This window comes from Oncorhynchus kisutch, unplaced genomic scaffold, assembly GCF_002021735.2.
Source record: "Oncorhynchus kisutch isolate 150728-3 unplaced genomic scaffold, Okis_V2 Okis09a-Okis19a_hom, whole genome shotgun sequence".
In the NCBI taxonomy this organism is placed as follows: Eukaryota; Metazoa; Chordata; class Actinopteri; order Salmoniformes; family Salmonidae; genus Oncorhynchus; species Oncorhynchus kisutch.
The window spans coordinates 5,821,544-5,839,170 of NW_022261985.1; the positions used below are offsets into that span (position 1 = coordinate 5,821,544).

A 17,627-nucleotide genomic window follows, 5' to 3' on the forward strand; every position below is an offset into this window, starting at 1 on the left:
GAGGTACTGTACTGTATTGGATAGATGGTAGGTACTGTCCTGGCTGGATGGGAGGTACTGTACTGGCTAGATGGGAGGTACTGTACTGTCCTGGCTGGATGGGAGGTACAGTACTGGCTAGATGGGAGGTACTGTACTGTACTGGCTAGATGGGAGGTACTGTACTGTCCTGGCTGGATGGGAGGTACTGTACTGGCTAGATGGGAGGTACTGTACTGGCTAGATGGGAGGTACTGTACTGGCTAGATGGGAGGTACTGTACTGTATTGGATAGATGGGAGGTACTGTCCTGGCTGGATGGGAGGTACTGTACTGGCTAGATGGGAGGTACTGTACTGTATTGGATAGATGGGAGGTACTGTCCTGGCTGGATGGGAGGTACTGTACTGGCTAGATGGGAGGTACTGTACTGGCTAGATGGGAGGTACTGTACTGGCTAGATGGGAGGTACTGTACTGGCTAGATGGGAGGTACTGTACTGTTGGCTAGAAGAGGTACTATACTGGCTAGATGGGATGTACTGTACTTTATTGGCTAGACGGGAGGTACTGTACTGGCTGGATGGGAGGTACTGTACTGGGTAGATGGGTGGACTGTACTGTACTGGCTAGATGGGAGGTACTGTACTGTATTGGCTAGAAGATGTACTTTACTGGCTAGATGGTAGGTACTGTATTGGCTAGAATATGTACTGTACTGGCTAGATGGGAGGTACTGTACTGTATTGGCTAGAATATGTACTGTACTGGCTAGATGGTAGGTACTGTACTGGCTAGATGGTAGGTACTGTACTGGCTGGATGGGATGTACTGTACTGGCTGGATGGGATGTACTGTACTGGCTAGATGAGAGGTACTGTACTGTACTGGGTGGATGGGAGGTACTGTACTGGGTGGATGGGAGGTACTGTACTGTGTGGATGGGAGGTACTGTACTGTACTGTGTGGATGGGAGGTACTGTACTGTACTGGGTAGATGGGAGGTACAGTACTGTACTGGGTAGATGGGAGGTACATTACTGTACTGGCTAGATGGGAGGTACTGTACTGGCTAGATGGGAGGTACTGCACTGTATTGGCTAGATGGGAGGTACTGTACTGGCTAGATGGGAGGTACTGTACTGTATTGGCTAGAAGGGATATACTGTACTGGCTGGATGGGAGGTACAGTACTGTACTGGGTAGATGGGAATATGTAAACCTAGCCAACATATCTGGGTTAGTATTCTGTATGTGAAATTGAGACATCCAGGCCCGCTAGCTAAACGGTGTGTGACTGAACATTGTTAACTATGTTACTCGTATAATGATCATTTGGGGGGAGGTGTTTATGTTTGTCCTGGTACACACTTGTACAAGTCTGTAATGGAAATGTGTTTCTTACATACTGAGACCCTGAGGGAGTGGGGTCGCGACCTTTTATGGTGATACCATTCAGTATTGGCTTCTGTACTCCCAACCCTATTTTGTAAACCAGACACAGTGACGTGTGCAGTCTGGTTGAAATACTGCTATTCAGGCCTGTGAGCCGTCATCACAACCTCGTCAACATGTTGCTTTCTCTCGCCCTCCTTCCCTTGTCTACTGTTTTACGTTGCAGCCGTCATCACAACCTCGTCAACATGTTGCTTTCTCTCGCCCTCCTTCCCTTGTCTACTGTTTTACGTTGCAGCCGTCAACACAACCTCGTCAACATGTTGCTTTCTCTCGCCCTCCTTCCCTTGTCTACTGTTTTACGTTGCAGCCGTCATCACAACCTCGTCAACATGTTGCTTTCTCTCGCCCTCCTTCCCTTGTCTACTGTTTTACGTTGCAGCCGTCATCACAACCTCGTCAACATGTTGCTTTCTCTCGCCCTCCTTCCCTTGTCTACTGTTTTACGTTGCAGCCGTCATCACAACCTCGTCAACATGTTGCTTTCTCTCGCCCTCCTTCCCTTGTCTACTGTTTTACGTTGCAGCCGTCATCACAACCTCGTCAACATGTTGCTTTCTCTCGCCCTCCTTCCCTTGTCTACTGTTTTACGTTGCAGCCGTCAACACAACCTCGTCAACATGTTGCTTTCTCTCGCCCTCCTTCCCTTGTCTACTGTTTTACGTTGCAGCCGTCATCACAACCTCATCAACATGTTGCTTTCTCTCGCCCTCCTTCCCTTGTCTACTGTTTTACGTTGCAGCCGTCATCACAACCTCATCAACATGTTGCTTTCTCTCGCCCTCCTTCCCTTGTCTACTGTTTTACGTTGCAGCCGTCATCACAACCTCGTCAACATGTTGCTTTCTCTCGCCCTCCTTCCCTTGTCTACTGTTTTACGTTGCAGCCGTCATCACAACCTCGTCAACATGTTGCTGTCTCTCGCCCTCCTTCCCTTGTCTACTGTTTTACGTTGCAGCCGTCATCACAACCTCGTCAACATGTTGCTTTCTCTCGCCCTCCTTCCCTTGTCTACTGTTTTACGTTGCAGCCGTCATCACAACCTCATCAACATGGTGCTTTCTCTCGCCCTCCTTCCCTTGTCTACTGTTTTACGTTGCATGGTTTTCTCACAGCGCATTTGAGTTAATTCAATGGTTAGACTGTAATTTCAAGCAATAACTCGTAGCTCAACACACACCGTGTTTGTATTATAGTTGGAACAAAGAGGTCCCAGGTCTTAGTCGCTGTTCCACACAGTCGATGTTCGTCGCTACCGTTCGGCACTTTAAATTAGTGTATAGAAACAATGTGACACACACCATTGTAGTTGTTATTGCTTGGTACCATTTGGCGAGGCTCAGTCTGTGTGAAGATGACCAAAGTGCTTTTTATTTACTGGATACAACTGTATTTATTAACACAAAATAACTGTTTCGGTTTCATATTATTGGAAATGCTTTCAGAAAACATGGTGTTGCTTCATCTTGTTGTTGTGAAGATTGTCCCTCGTGTTTTTGTGGTTGCGAGAGAAAAGACACAATTTGCAGTCACTTGAGTCTGAAAAAATGTATTTAGAAAATGACTCTGAACCTGTCTGAAATGCCATCCTGATCCCTAGTGCACCAGAGCCCTGGTCAAAAGTAGTGCACTACGTAGGGAATAGGGTGACATTTCCGACGCACACTTGTTTTTGCGTTGTGATTCCGTTTTCAAAGGAAGTCTGCATATTTATGTTGAAGAGAAGAAAAACAACTTTTAGTGAGCTGGTCTGTTTCCTCAGTTCTAGGTGTTTATAAGGAAAATAAAAATGGACATTTTTGTGTCACTCACTCAACTTCTAGTTTCTTCCTTCGTACATCATATGAGCAAAACAACAGTTTAGATTCCTACATTTCATCATGGCTGTGTACCAATACCTATTCCCTATATAGTGCACTACTTTTAATGGGTCCCTATGGGTCCTGTTCAAAAGAAGTGCACTACGTAGGGAATATGGTGCCATTTAGGATGCAAATCACTTTCTTCACTGAAAACCTATTTCATAGACGTTACATTTCTTCATACATACCACCCCTTGTAGAGACACTCGATCAAAACAAGCGATCGTATCTCTTGATGGGAATCATCATTGAAATAAACTGACATGTAAATAATGTCTGTCTGGATACACATCAGCAATCAGCCTGAACAGAACCAATGTCTATCTGGATACACATCAGCAATCAGCCTGAACAGAACCAATGTCTATCTGGACACACATCAGCAATCAGCCTGAACAGAACCAATGTCTGTCTGGATACACATCAGCAATCAGCCTGAACAGAACCAATGTCTGTCTGGATACACATCAGCAATCAGCCTGAACAGAACCAATGTCTGTCTGGATACACATCAGCAATCAGCCTGAACAGAACCAATGTCTGTCTGGATACACATCAGCAATCAGCCTGAACAGAACCAATGTCTGTCTGGATACACATCAGCAATCAGCCTGAACAGAACCAATGTCTGTCTGGATACACATCAGCAATCAGCCTGAACAGAACCAATGTCTATCTGGACACACATCAGCAATCAGCCTGAACAGAACCAATGTCTATCTGGATACACATCAGCCTGAACCGAACCAATGTCTATCTGGATACACATCAGCCTGAACCGAACCAATGTCTATCTGGATACACATCAGCCTGAACAGAACCAATGTCTATCTGGATACACATCAGCAATCAGCCTGAACAGAACCAATGTCTATCTGGATACACATCAGCAATCAGCCTGAACAGAACCAATGTCTATCTGGATACACATCAGCAATCAGCCTGAACAGAACCAATGTCTATCTGGATACACATCAGCCTGAACAGAACCAATGTCTATCTGGACACACATCAGCCTGAACAGAACCAATGTCTATCTGGATACACATCAGCAATCAGCCTGAACAGAACCAATGTCTATCTGGATACACATCAGCAATCAGCCTGAACAGAACCAATGTCTATCTGGACACACAGCAATCAGCCTGAACAGAACCAATGTCTATCTGGATACACATCAGCCTGAACAGAACCAATGTCTATCTGGACACACATCAGCAATCAGCCTGAACAGAACCAATGTCTATCTAGATACACATCAGCCTGAACAGGACCAATGTCTATCTGGACACACATCAGCCTGAACAGAACCAATGTCTATCTGGATACCCATCAGCCTGAACAGAACCAATGTCTATCCGGACACACATCAGCCTGAACAGAACCAATGTCCATCTGGATACACATCAGCCTGAACAGAACCAATGTCTATCTGGATACACATCAGCAATCAGCCTGAACAGAACCAATGTCTATCTGGACACACAGCAATCAGCCTGAACAGAACCAATGTCTATCTGGATACACATCAGCCTGAACAGAACCAATGTCTATCTGGACACACATCAGCAATCAGCCTGAACAGAACCAATGTCTATCTAGATACACATCAGCCTGAACAGGACCAATGTCTATCTGGACACACATCAGCCTGAACAGAACCAATGTCTATCTGGATACCCATCAGCCTGAACAGGACCAATGTCTATCCGGACACACATCAGCCTGAACAGAACCAATGTCCATCTGGATACACATCAGCCTGAACAGAACCAATGTCTATCTGGACACACATCAGCAATCAGCCTGAACAGGACCAATGTCTATCTGGACACACATCAGCCTGAACAGAACCAATGTCTATCTGGATACCCATCAGCCTGGATACCCAAGACTTGAAGAGACACCTCTACTGTTTCCTTTCACAAGACTTGAAGTTTCCACATCAACCTGAACAGGACCCATGGGAACAAAAAGAAAAGAGCTGTAGAAAGTTACTCATCTTAATTAAAATCTGTATAGAAATTTTACCTTTAGAAAAATCAAGTGTGAAACTTGCTATTTAGGCAATGTGATGGTGCCTTCAGAAAGTATTCAGTCCCCTTGACATTTTCCACATTTTGTCACATTACAGCCTTATTCTAAAATATATATATTTTTTAACAATTCCTCAGCAATCTACACACAATACCCCATAATGACGAATCAAAACAGGCTTTTTTTGTGCTAATTTATAAAAGTAAAATACAAGTTTATTTACATAAGTATTCAGAGCATTTGCTATGAGACTTGAAATTGAGCTCAGGTGCATCCTGTTTCCATTGATCATCCTTGAGATGTTTCTACAACTTGATTGGAGTCCACCTGTGGTAAATTCAATTGATTGGACATGATTTGGAAAGGCACACAGCTGTCTATATAAAGGTCCCACAGTTGACAGTGCATGTCAGAGCAAAAACCAAGCCATGAGGTTGAAGTAATTGTCCGTAGAGCTCAGAGACAGGATTGTGTCGAGATCTGGGGAAGGGTACCAAAAAATGTATGCAGCATTGAAGGTCCCCAAGAACACAGTGGCCTCCATCATTCTTAAATGGAAGAATTTTGGAACCACCAAGACTCTTCCTAGAGCTGGCCGCCCGTCAAAACTGAGCAATCGGGGGAGAAGGGCCTTGGTCAGGGAGGTGACCAAGAACCTGATGGTCATTCTGACAGCTCCAGAGTTCCTCTGTGGAGATGGAAGAACTTTCCAGAAGGACAACCATCTCTGCAGCACTCCACCAATCAGACCTTTATGGTAGAGTGGCCAGATGGAAGCCACTACTCAGTATAAAGACACATGACAGCCCGCTTGGAGTTTGCCAAAAGGACTCAGACCATGAGAAACAAGAAGTTAGTCCTAAAGACCATGAGAAAGAAGATTATCTGGTCTGATGAAACCAAGATGGAACTCTTTGGCCTGAATGCCAAGCGTCACGTCTGGAGGAAACCTGGCACCATCCCTACGGTGAAGCATGGTGGTGGCAGCATCATGCTGTGGGGATGTTTTTCAGTGACAGGGACTGGGAGACGAGTCAGGATCGAGGGAAAGATGAACAGAGCAAAGTACAGAGAGATCCTTGATGAAAATCTGCTCCAGAGCGCTCAGGACCTCAGACTGGGGCCAAGGTTCACCTTCCAACAGGACAACGACCCTAAGCACACAGCCAAGACAACGCAGTAGTGGCTTAGGGACAAGTCTCTGAATGTCCTTGTGTGGCCCAGCCAGAGCCCAGACTTGAACCCGATTGAACATCATGGAATAATCTACAATCCGTGCTTCATCTAGATATGTTAGTGCCACTGAATGAATTTAACATATTGGGAGAATGTTACGGAGGAGTGTAAATGCTTTTTTTAGGCTGGATCATGTTGTTGTATGTTTGAATTATGTAATGTATTGATGCTGACTTCTTGGCCAGCTTTCCCTTGAAAAAGAGACTCTGGGTCTCAATGGGCTTTTCCTGGTTAAATAAAATCAAACATCTCTGGAGAGACCTGAAAATAGTTTTTGCAGCAATGCTCCCCAACCTGGCATTGCAGGTCCTCTCAAGCAGAAAAGAATGGGAGAAGGTCCCCAAATACAGGTGTACCAAGCTTGTATCGTCATACCCAAGAAGACTCTATGCTGTAATCGCTGCCAAAGATGCTTCAACAAAGTACTGAGTAAAGGGTCTGAATACTAATGGAAATGTCATTTTTTATTTGTCATTAAAAAAAAATTAACGGTTTTTGCTTTGTCACTATGGGGGTATTGTGATGTCACTATGGGGGTATTGTGATGTCACTATGGGGGTATTGTGTGTGAATTGATGAGGGGAAAAAAAAACAAATACATTTTAGAATAAAGTTGTAACTGAAGAACATTTGGAAAAAGTCAAGGGGTCTGAATACTTTCCGAAGGGTCAGGTGACAATTTCAATCACACTGTACAGCAGATTTTCAGCACTACGGGATTGAATCAAGCCCAGAATCTTGAACAGACCAACAAAAATTCTGCATTAAATGTCAAGTTTGAGTTGAGGTTCCGTTTGACATAATCATGAGATCAAATCAGAATGACTTGTCCATCAAATGCTACAATAATTAATGGCAATACATTTGAACGTGTCATTGTTTTTAGAAAATCATAAAACCAACGCCATAAATTGTACATGGCTGTGTCATACAAGTTCATTTAGAATACAAAGGATCTTAGTAAATCATTAGTTGAGAGAAGACATGTGTTTACCTATTTAGATTGTGGTAAGAAGAGCTAGAAGTGTGAGAGTCTGTGGCTTTCAGGTTCATTTCCTACCTTCAACCATAGAGGTTATGGGTTCAAATCTTAGGTTTGAGTTATTGGTCATTTCAGCAATTCTCAATGTGAAAATGACAAAGAAAACAGTTTAGAGGTGTGAAGGAGTCTGGGGCTCTGGTGTAAAGATCTCACCCCATATGTTCAGGGTTGTAGGTTCAAGTCACAGCTCTGGATCAGGATGTGTTGTGGTCATAAACCTCTGAGAAAGTAGACCCTTCATTTTCAAATGGATCTTTTTTAAAAACCTACAGGTCTACTTTTCCCAGAGGTTTTCCCCCATAACTGCTGCTGTTCACAGGAGGGGAAACCTCCAGCAGTTGTCACAGTCCTCCAGGCTTTGTCAGGAATCATACCCTACGACCCCATGCTTATGGGGTGAGATCCTTACCACTGAGCCACCAGATCCTTCACATTCCAAAACACATCTCTTTGTGGATTCGACTCTGGCGCAGCAGGCACTTGCACATCCCGTCCACATGGTGGCGATGTTGAAGCAGAAACAAAGGCCCAGCCACAGATTACTGTGGCAGAAATATCACCCAGGCCTACATGATACCTACTGCTTAAAATGAAGACATGTGAACACTATCTTATCTCCTCTCCCCAGCACTGCCTCTTGAACAAGAGACATGTTGAGAAAGCAATGAACTCATGACCTCTGGTCACCCAGGTGTGGGGTCATCCCAGAGAGCTCAGCTAGGTCTGATTGATCTCTTCTCCTTTCCACTGTTTCCTTTCACAAGACTTGAAGAGACACCTCAGACTGTTTCCTTCCACAATACCTGAAGAGACACCTCAGACTGTTTCCTTTCCACAATACCTGAAGAGACACCTCAGACTGTTTCCTTCCACAATACCTGAAGAGACACCTCAGACTGTTTCCTTCCACAATACCTGAAGAGACACCTCAGACTGTTTCCTTCCACAATACCTGAAGAGACACCTCAGACTGTTTCCTTCCACAATACCTGAAGAGACACCTCAGACTGTTTCCTTCCACAAGACCTGAAGAGACACCTCAGACTGTTAGTTGTCTGAGTCACTGAGCATCAGCAATACAAACACAAAGAAATACAGTTTATCCTCAAAATGAAGCAAAACATTTTTTTAATAAAAATGATTTTACTGTAGAAATATTCCATGAAAAATAGACCCCAGAAAGAGCGGTGTGTTTTTCCAGACGACGGTGTGAGTGGAGTACAGATGGTGTCAGTACGTGTGATAATCCCTTGAGATTCATCAGACCTCTAGGGCTGCAAATCTCCAGACACTTTCTCACTAGTCACAGATTTTCCAGAAATCAGTAGTGAATAAGCAGGCAATCACAAGATCATCCAACTGATTAGTTACCAGAAAACCCCAAATTACACCACACTCTGTCTACCACTCTCCCTGCTGTAATCAGAGGATGAAGAGTCTGAGCAGCTGTGGAGGGAGAAGTCTATGAAGATGCCATCAGGGTCAGAGTCCATAGAGTCCAGTATCTGATCTACCACTGTCTCCGGGCTGGAGGAACAGCTGGGGATCGACCCCGTCTCTGAGCCAGAGTGGACCTGACACAGAACAGAGGGGGACACCGTCGACTCCCCCCCGCCGTGGAGGAAGGGTCCTGGGGAGTGAGAGCCCTGAAAGATGGAGGGCTGGAGTAGGGACCCCAAAGACTCAGACCCCACAGACCCACAGAGATCCAGACTTCCACCACAAACAACCCCTGTCAGGCTGAGCTCCTGCTCCAGGGAGGAGAGGCCCGGCTGGGCCGCGGAGGCCAGGGAGGAAGTGGTGCTGATGTCGTTGATGGCGCCTTCTTCCAGACAGGAAGTCATCTCGCAGACAGAATGGCGGCGGATGCCCATGCTGCTCACGGAGCCTGTCTCGGTATCATACTCCACCACAGGCGTCAACATGGGCACGTTGTAGGACTTGGAGCGCATCACCAGGTTCTTCACGGGGGCGTCGCCTGACTTGGGCCAGCACCGCTGCAGACGCTTTTCTGGAGAGAGGATAGGAGGAGGGGTGAAGAGGGATGAGGATAGGAGGAGGGGTGAAGAGGGATGAGGAGGAGTGAAGAGGGATGAGGATAGGAGGAGGGGTGAAGAGGGATGAGGATAGGAGGAGGGGTGAAGAGGGATGAGGATAGGAGGAGGAGTGAAGGGGATGAGGATAGGAGGAGTGAAGAGGCATGAGGATAGGAGGAGGAGTGAAGGGGATGAGGATAGGAGGAGGAGTGAAGGGGATGAGGATAGGAGGAGGAGTGAAGAGGCATGAGGATAGGAGGAGGGGTGAAGAGGGATGAGGATAGGAGGAGGAGTGAAGGGGATGAGGATAGGAGGAGGAGTGAAGAGGCATGAGGATAGGAGGAGGGGTGAAGAGGGATGAGGATAGGAGGAGGAGTGAAGAGGGATGAGGATAGGAGGAGGGGTGAAGAGGGATGAGGATAGGAGGAGGGGTGAAGAGGGATGAGGATAGGAGGAGGGGTGAAGAGGGATGAGGATAGGAGGAGGGGTGAAGAGGGATGAGGATAGGAGGAGGGGTGAAGAGGGATGAGGATAGGAGGAGGGGTGAAGAGGGATGAGGATAGGAGGAGGAGTGAAGAGGGTTGAGGATAGGAGGAGGAGTGAAGAGGGATGAGGATAGGAGGAGGAGTGAAGAGGCATGAGGATAGGAGGAGGGGTGAAGAGGGATGAGGATAGGAGGAGGGGTGAAGAGGGATGAAGAGGAGGGGTGAAGAGGGTTGAGGATAGGAGGGGTGAAGAGGGATGAGGATAGGAGGAGGGGTGAAGAGGGGTGAGTGAAGGAGAGAAAGAAGTGGTGGGATGGAGGGAGGGAGAGAGAGAGAGAGAGGGAGAAAGATGGGATGTGAAGAAGTGAAAACGAGACAGACGTTGAGGCCGTCTAGACCCGTATAACACAGGAAACTAACAGCACAACAGCTGAACAGATGTAAACAGAGTAAAAATCATGCCTGATGAAATCTAAATCATTTAGCTGTATGAGTATCAGTCTAACTACCCAGTACGCAGGAGGAGTATTGCATTGAGGATCCGTCGTTGGAGTAGAGGCCGTGGGTTCCCAGGTATGGAGACACCACCTTCTGAACCAAAGCTTCCAGACGCAGGTACTCCTCAGTCACTCCTTTAGACTCATGGACACCCTGGAACACACACATCACAGTTAGTCCTCAGTCACTCCTTTAGACTCATGGACACCCTGGAACACACACACGTCACAGTTAGTCCTCAGTGACTCCTTTAGACTCATGGACACCCTGGAACACACACACATCACAGTTAGTCCTCAGTGACTCCTTTAGACTCATGGACACCCTGGAACACACACACATCACAGTTAGTCCTCAGTCACTCCTTTAGACTCATGGACACCCTGGAACACACACACACACAGTGAGACTCCCACAGGACACCACACCTGCTGTACACTCAAATCAGAGCTTATCATTTGTCAACCACCTAAAATAAATCTGTCCTCAAATCATATCCATATTTGAGTCTATTGAAATCTTAGTTTCTGAGGAAATACATTGTCCATTAGAGGGCTCTGTGTTTGTTGTTTAGGATAGAACAGAAAGAAAGGGGTCAGGGTAAGAGCATGCAGAAAACACTGAGTAAATACTGAGCTGGAGGAAAGTAACTGAGTAACTATATCAGAGGAGAGACAGTAACTAACTGTATATCAGAGGACAGTAACTAACTGTCTGTCAGAGGAGAGACAGTAACTAACTGTATATCAGAGGACAGTAACTAACTGTCTGTCAGAGGAGAGACAGTAACTAACTGTCTGTCAGAGGAGAGACAGTAACTAACTGTGTCAGAGGAGAGACAGTAACTAACTAACTAACTAACTGTATATCAGAGGACAGTAACTAACTGTCTGTCAGAAGAGAGACAGTAACTGTCTGTCAGAAGAGAGACAGTAACTAACTGTCTGTCAGAAGAGAGACAGTAACTAACTGTATATCAGAGGAGAGACAGTAACTAACTGTCTGTCAGAGGAGAGACAGTAACTAACTGTCTGTCAGAAGAGAGACAGTAACTGTCTGTCAGAGGAGAGACAGTAACTAACTGTATATCAGAGGAGAGACAGTAACTAACTGTCTGTCAGAGGAGAGACAGTAACTAACTGTCTGTCAGAGGAGAGACAGTAACTAACTGTCTGTCAGAAGAGAGACAGTAACTAACTGTCAGAAGAGAGACAGTAACTAACTGTATATCAGAGGAGAGACAGTAACTAACTGTCTGTCAGAGGAGAGACAGTAACTAACTGTCTGTCAGAGGAGAGACAGTAACTAACTGTCTGTCAGAAGAGAGACAGTAACTGTCTGTCAGAGGAGAGACAGTAACTAACTGTATATCAGAGGAGAGACAGTAACTAACTGTCTGTCAGAGGAGAGACAGTAACTAACTGTCTGTCAGAGGAGAGACAGTAACTAACTGTCTGTCAGAAGAGAGACAGTAACTAACTGTATATCAGAGGAGAGACAGTAACTAACTGTCTGTCAGAGGAGAGACAGTAACTAACTGTCTGTCAGAAGAGAGACAGTAACTAACTGTCTGTCAGAGGAGAGACAGTAACTAACTGTCTGTCAGAGGAGAGACAGTAACTAACTGTCTGTCAGAGGAGAGACAGTAACTAACTGTCTGTCAGAGGAGAGACAGTAACTAACTGTCTGTCAGAGGAGAGACAGTAACTAACTGTCTATCAGAGGAGAGACAGTAACTAACTGTCTGTCAGAGGAGAGACAGTAACTAACTGTCTGTCAGAGGAGAGACAGTAACTAACTGTCTGTCAGAGGAGAGACAGTAACTAACTGTCTGTCAGAGGAGAGACAGTAACTAACTGTATATCAGAGGAGAGACAGTCCCAGACTGAGTGTTCGCTAATGACACTAAATACCTATTATGGGGAGATCTGGAACTAGTTTGCTTGTTTGGGACTTCATTTACCCAAATCCTTTCCAGAACAACTTCTTTACCAGAACTATTTTGTCATGAAACCTGAAAAGGAACAAAACATTGGTGAAGGGAGACTGTCTTCCGATAATACATTGACTCACTCAACCACAACACAAAACATCTAGCTAACCAGAGTTTGACAACCACCACATCAATGCATTGACTGGAGTAATGACATCAATGCAAAACAAGTAAAAAGGAGAGAAATTGTTCACAGATGAAAACTGTTACAACAAAGAATAATGAGAGAGAGAGAGAGAGAGAGATACAGAGAGAGAGATACAGAGAGAGAGATACAGAGAGCGAGAGAGAGATACAGAGAGAGAGATACAGAGAGAGAGATACAGAGAGAGAGAGGGAGAGAGAGAGAGAGATACAGAGAGAGAGAGAGAGATACAGAGAGAGGGAGAGAGAGAGAGAGGGAGAGAGAGAGAGAGAGACAGAGACAGACACAGAGGAGAGAGAAGAGAGATACAGAGAGAGAGGAGAGAGAGAGAGAGAGATACAGAGAGACAGAGAGAGGAAAAGAGGAGAGAGAGAAGAGAATAGGAGACAGAGAGAGAGAGAGAGAGACAGAGAGGAGAGGAGAGAGAGAGGGAGATGAGAGAGGAGAGAGAGACAAAGTGAGAGAGAGAGAGAGAGATCCATTGCCATTGGGGTATGGGAACAAAACTTCAACAAAACGTACATTCTTCCCTTGTCAAAACAAACTGATCCTTTGTCTGTGTGCCCTCTGGACACTTTAATCAGTAGCAGATGTGGCCCAGTGAGCAATACAGGCCACTTAGATAGAATGGTGTCTGCAGTGTAAGGTGTCACCCAAGCTGTACCACAGAGTAATGAGAAAGAGGGAGGGGGAAAGGGAGAGAGAGAGGAGAGAGACAGATAGACAGATAGACAGAGTAGCCCTTCTCTCCTCTCTCCTCTCTTGGTCCGGTTCTCTGGTATCTTGGTCATGTTCTCTGTTCTCTTGGTCCTGTTCTCTGTTCTCTCTTGGTCCTGTTCTCTCCTGGTCCTGTTCTCTCCTCTCTTGGTCCTGTTCTCTCCTCTCTCTTGGTCCTGTTCTCTCCTCTCTCTTGGTCCTGTTGTCTCCTCTCTCTTGGTCCTGTTCTCTGTTCTCTCCTCTCTCTTGGTCCTGTTCTCTGTTCTCTTGGTCCTGTTCTCTGTGCTCTCTTGGTCCTGTTCTCTGTTCTCTCCTCTCTCTTGGTCCTGTTGTCTCCTCTCTCTTGGTCCTGTTCTCTGTTCTCTCTTGGTCCTGTTCTCTGTTCTCTCCTCTCTCTTGGTCCTGTTCTCTCCTCTCTCTTGGTCCTGTTGTCTCCTCTCTCTTGGTCCTGTTCTCTGTTCTCTCCTCTCTCTTGGTCCTGTTCTCTGTTCTCTTGGTCCTGTTCTCTGTGCTCTCTTGGTCCTGTTCTCTGTTCTCTCCTCTCTCTTGGTCCTGTTGTCTCCTCTCTCTTGGTCCTGTTCTCTGTTCTCTCTTGGTCCTGTTCTCTGTTCTCTCCTCTATCTTGGTCCTGTTCTCTGTTCTCTCTGCTCTCTTGGTCCTGTTCTTGTTCTCTGTTCTCTTGGTCCTGTTCTCTGTTCTCTCTGCTCTCTTGGTCCTGTTCTCTGTTCTCTTGGTCCTGTTCTCTCTTGGTCCTGTTCTCTCCTCTCTCTTTGTCATGTTCTCTCCTCTCTCTTGGTCCTGTTCTATGTTCTCTTGGTCCTGTTCTCTTGGTCCTGTTCTCTCCTCTCTCTTGGTCCTGTTCTCTGTTCTCTTGGTCCTGTTCTCTGTTCTCTTGGTCCTGTTCTCTCCTCTCTCTTTGTCATGTTCTCTCCTCTCTCTTGGTCCTGTTCTCTTGGTCCTGTTCTCTCCTCTCTCTTGGTCCTGTTCTCTGTTCTCTTGGTCCTGTTCTCTCCTCTCTCTTGGTCCTGTTCTCTGTTCTCTCCGCTCTCTTGGTCCTGTTCTCTTGGTCATGTTCTCTGTTCTCTTGGTCCTGTTCTCTCCTCTCTCTTGGTCGTGTTCTCTCCTCTCTTGGTCCTGTTCTCTGTTCTCTCCGCTCTCTTGGTCCTGTTCAATGTTCTCTGTTCTCTTGGTCCTGTTCTCTCCTCTCTCTTGGTCCTGTTCTCTCCTCTCACTTTGTCATGTTCTCTGTTCTCTTGGTCCTGTTCTCTGTTCTCATCTCTCTTGGTCCGTTTCTCTCTCCTCTCTCTTGGTCCTGTTCTCTGTTCTCTCCTCTCTCTTGGTCCTGTTCTCTGTTCTCTCCTCTCTCTTGGTCCTGTTCTCTGTTCTCTCCTCTCTCTTGGTCCTGTTCTCTGTTCTGTCCTCTCTCTTGGTCCTGTTCTCTCCTCTCTCTTGGTCCTGTTCTCTCCTCTCTCTTGGTCCTGTTCTCTTGGTCCTGTTCTCTCCTCTCTCTTGGTCCTGTTCTCTTGGTCCTGTTCTCTCCTCTCTCTTGGTCCTGTTCTCTGTTCTCTCTTCTCTCTTGGTCCTGTTCTCTGTTCTCTCCTCTCTCTTGGTCCTGTTCTCTGTTCTCTCTTCTCTCTTGGTCCTGTTCTCTCCTCTCTTTCTATCTATCCCTGTGTTCTCCATCAAACCTCTGTCTCCTAGTAAAGGTCATTTGTATCCATCACCCTTACTTCCTGTCTCTCGCTCTGTTTATCCCTCAGTCTCTTTATCTATCTCACTTCCTGTCTCTCTCTCTGTCCATCCCTCAGTCTCTTTCTCTGTCCATCTCTGTCTCTTTATCCATCTCTCTGGTTTCTCTCTCTACTATCTACTCTCTACTACTCTACTCCTGTGTGCTCCAGTTTGTCCCTGGCTCCTGGCGTCTGGCAGAGAGGAGACAGCAGATCTGGGTCACCCAGTCACTCTAATGATGTCAGTGGAGAACTGTGCAGAGAAGTCACAGACACAGACGCATGCATACACACACACACTGAGATGGGGGTCGACATCTGTTTACATATGAATCTTAATGTTAATATATATTAACATGAATGAAAATGACATATATATGGATGTTGCCCCCCCCAAAAAAAGATTGGTAAATGTTGAATTAATATGGAAATGACTAACAGTAACTCCACTACATGTAACTGTTATTCTCATGGGAAGAAGTCTCCTTTCTGACTTCACTCTGTCCGCTTCCTGTCACATCGCTCTCCTGCTCACTATATCACACTCCCTCTGGTCTGGCATCCTGCTCACTATATCACACTCTCTCTGGTCTGGCATCCTGCTCACTATATCACACTCTCTCTGGTCTGGCATCCTGCTCACTATATCACACTCTCTCTGGTCTGGCATCCTGCTCACTATATCACACTCTCTCTGGTCTGGCATCCTGCTCACTATATCACACTCTCTCTGGTCTGGCATCCTGCTCACTATATCACACTCTCTCTGGTCTGGCATCCTGCTCACTATATCACACTCTCTCTGGTCTGGCATCCTGCTCACTATATCACACTCTCTCTGGTCTGGCATCCTGCTCACTATATCACACTCTCTCTAGTCTGGCATCCTGCTAACCACTGAGAGATGATCTGGTCTGGCATCCTGCTCACTATATCACACTCTCTCTGGTCTGGCATCCTGCTAACCACTGAGAGATGATCTGGTCTGGCATCCTGCTCACTATACCACACTCTCTCTGGTCTGGCATCTTGCTCACTATATCACACTCTCTCTGGTCTGGCATCCTGCTCACTATATCACACTCTTTCTGGTCTGGCATCCTGCTAACCCACTGAGAGATGATCTGGTCTGGCATCCTGCTCAACATATCACACTCTCTCTGGTCTGGCATCCTGCTAACCACTGAGAGATGATCTGGTCTGGCATCCTGCTCAATATATCACACTCTCTCTGGTCTGGCATCCTGCTAACCACTGAGAGATGATCTGGTCTGGCATCCTGCTAACCACTGAGAGATTATCTGGTCTGGCATCCTGCTAACCACTGAGAGATGATCTGGTCTAGTCTGGCATCCTGCTAACCACTGAGAGATGATCTGGTCTGGCATCCTGCTGACCACTGAGAGATGACCTGGTCTGGCATCCTGCTAACCACTGAGAGATGATCTGGTCTAGTCTGGCATCCTGCTAACCACTGAGAGATGATCTGCTCTCACATCTTGCTTACCACTGAGAGATGATCTGGTCTGGTCTGGCATCATGCTAACCACTGAGAACAGAGATTATCCAGATAACTGCACATAACTCAGCCCAAAATGACAGATGTCTTACTTCGTATGCAGTTAATATTTTATAGTGATGTTGATGTGGAATTATGGAAGATAGTCTGAAGCATGGTGAAAAGAAGTCCCACGTCTCTGCCAGGGAATCCAGTAGCTTCTGACCTGGGGTCAACCAGGAAGTCAAAACAACCAGTAGCTTCTGACCTGGGGTCAACCAGGAAGTCAAAACAACCAGTAGCTTCTGACCTGGGGACAACCAGGAAGTCAAAACAACCAATAGCTTCTGACCTGGGGTCAACCAGGAAGTCAAAACAACCAGTAGCTTCTGACCTGGGGGCAACCAGGAAGTCAAAACAACCAGTAGCTTCTGACCTGGGGGCAACCAGGAAGTCAAAACAACCAGTAGCTTCTGACCTGGGGACAACTAGGAAGTCAAAACAACCAGTAGCTTCTGACCTGGGGACAACCAGGAAGTCAAAACAACCAGTAGCTTCTGACCTGGGGATAACCAGGAAGTCAAAACAACCCATCCTTAAAAATGTCTACAGCTGCACCACAGAGAGCATCTTGACTGGCTGCATCACTGCTTGGTATGGCAACAGCTTGGCATCCAACCACAAGGCTCTACAGAGGGTAATGCTCTACAGAGGGTAATGCTCTACAGAGGGTAAGGCTCTACAGAGGGTAAGGCTCTACAGAGGGTAATGCTCTACAGAGGGTAGTGCTCTACAGAGGGTAAGGCTCTACAGAGGGCAATGCCCCACAGAGGGCGATGCTCCACAGAGGGTAATGCTCCACAGAGGGTAATGCTCCACAGAGGGTAATGCTCCACAGAGGGTAATGCTCCACAG

General features: G+C 46.3%; 2 protein-coding genes across 35 annotated transcripts in view; one reads left to right on the forward strand and one right to left on the reverse strand.

The window, feature by feature from the left end:
• The window catches only part of LOC109887454 (putative homeodomain transcription factor 2), a 106,608-nt gene extending 103,359 nt beyond the window's left edge, over positions 1-3,249 (forward strand). For 13 of the 29 annotated variants that reach the window (XM_031815561.1, XM_031815581.1, XM_031815580.1 and 10 more), the window contains one exon: positions 305-3,249. The gene's annotated coding sequence lies outside the window, so the exon portion shown is untranslated. The remainder of the gene's footprint in view (positions 1-304) is intronic. The other 16 variants (XM_031815563.1, XM_031815564.1, XM_031815585.1 and 13 more) reach the window with 14 other exon arrangements.
• A 5,472-nt stretch (positions 3,250-8,721) lies between these two features.
• Positions 8,722-17,627, reverse strand: part of LOC109880168 (proline-rich protein 5) — a 50,003-nt gene continuing 41,097 nt past the window's right edge. For all 6 annotated transcript variants that reach the window (XM_031815409.1, XM_031815408.1, XM_031815410.1 and 3 more), the window contains 2 exons: positions 10,641-10,782; positions 8,722-9,621 (listed from right to left, as the gene is read on the reverse strand). In XM_031815409.1, the coding sequence (XP_031671269.1) occupies positions 8,996-9,621; positions 10,641-10,782 (768 nt within the window). In that variant the 3' untranslated portion in view covers positions 8,722-8,995. The remainder of the gene's footprint in view (positions 9,622-10,640; positions 10,783-17,627) is intronic.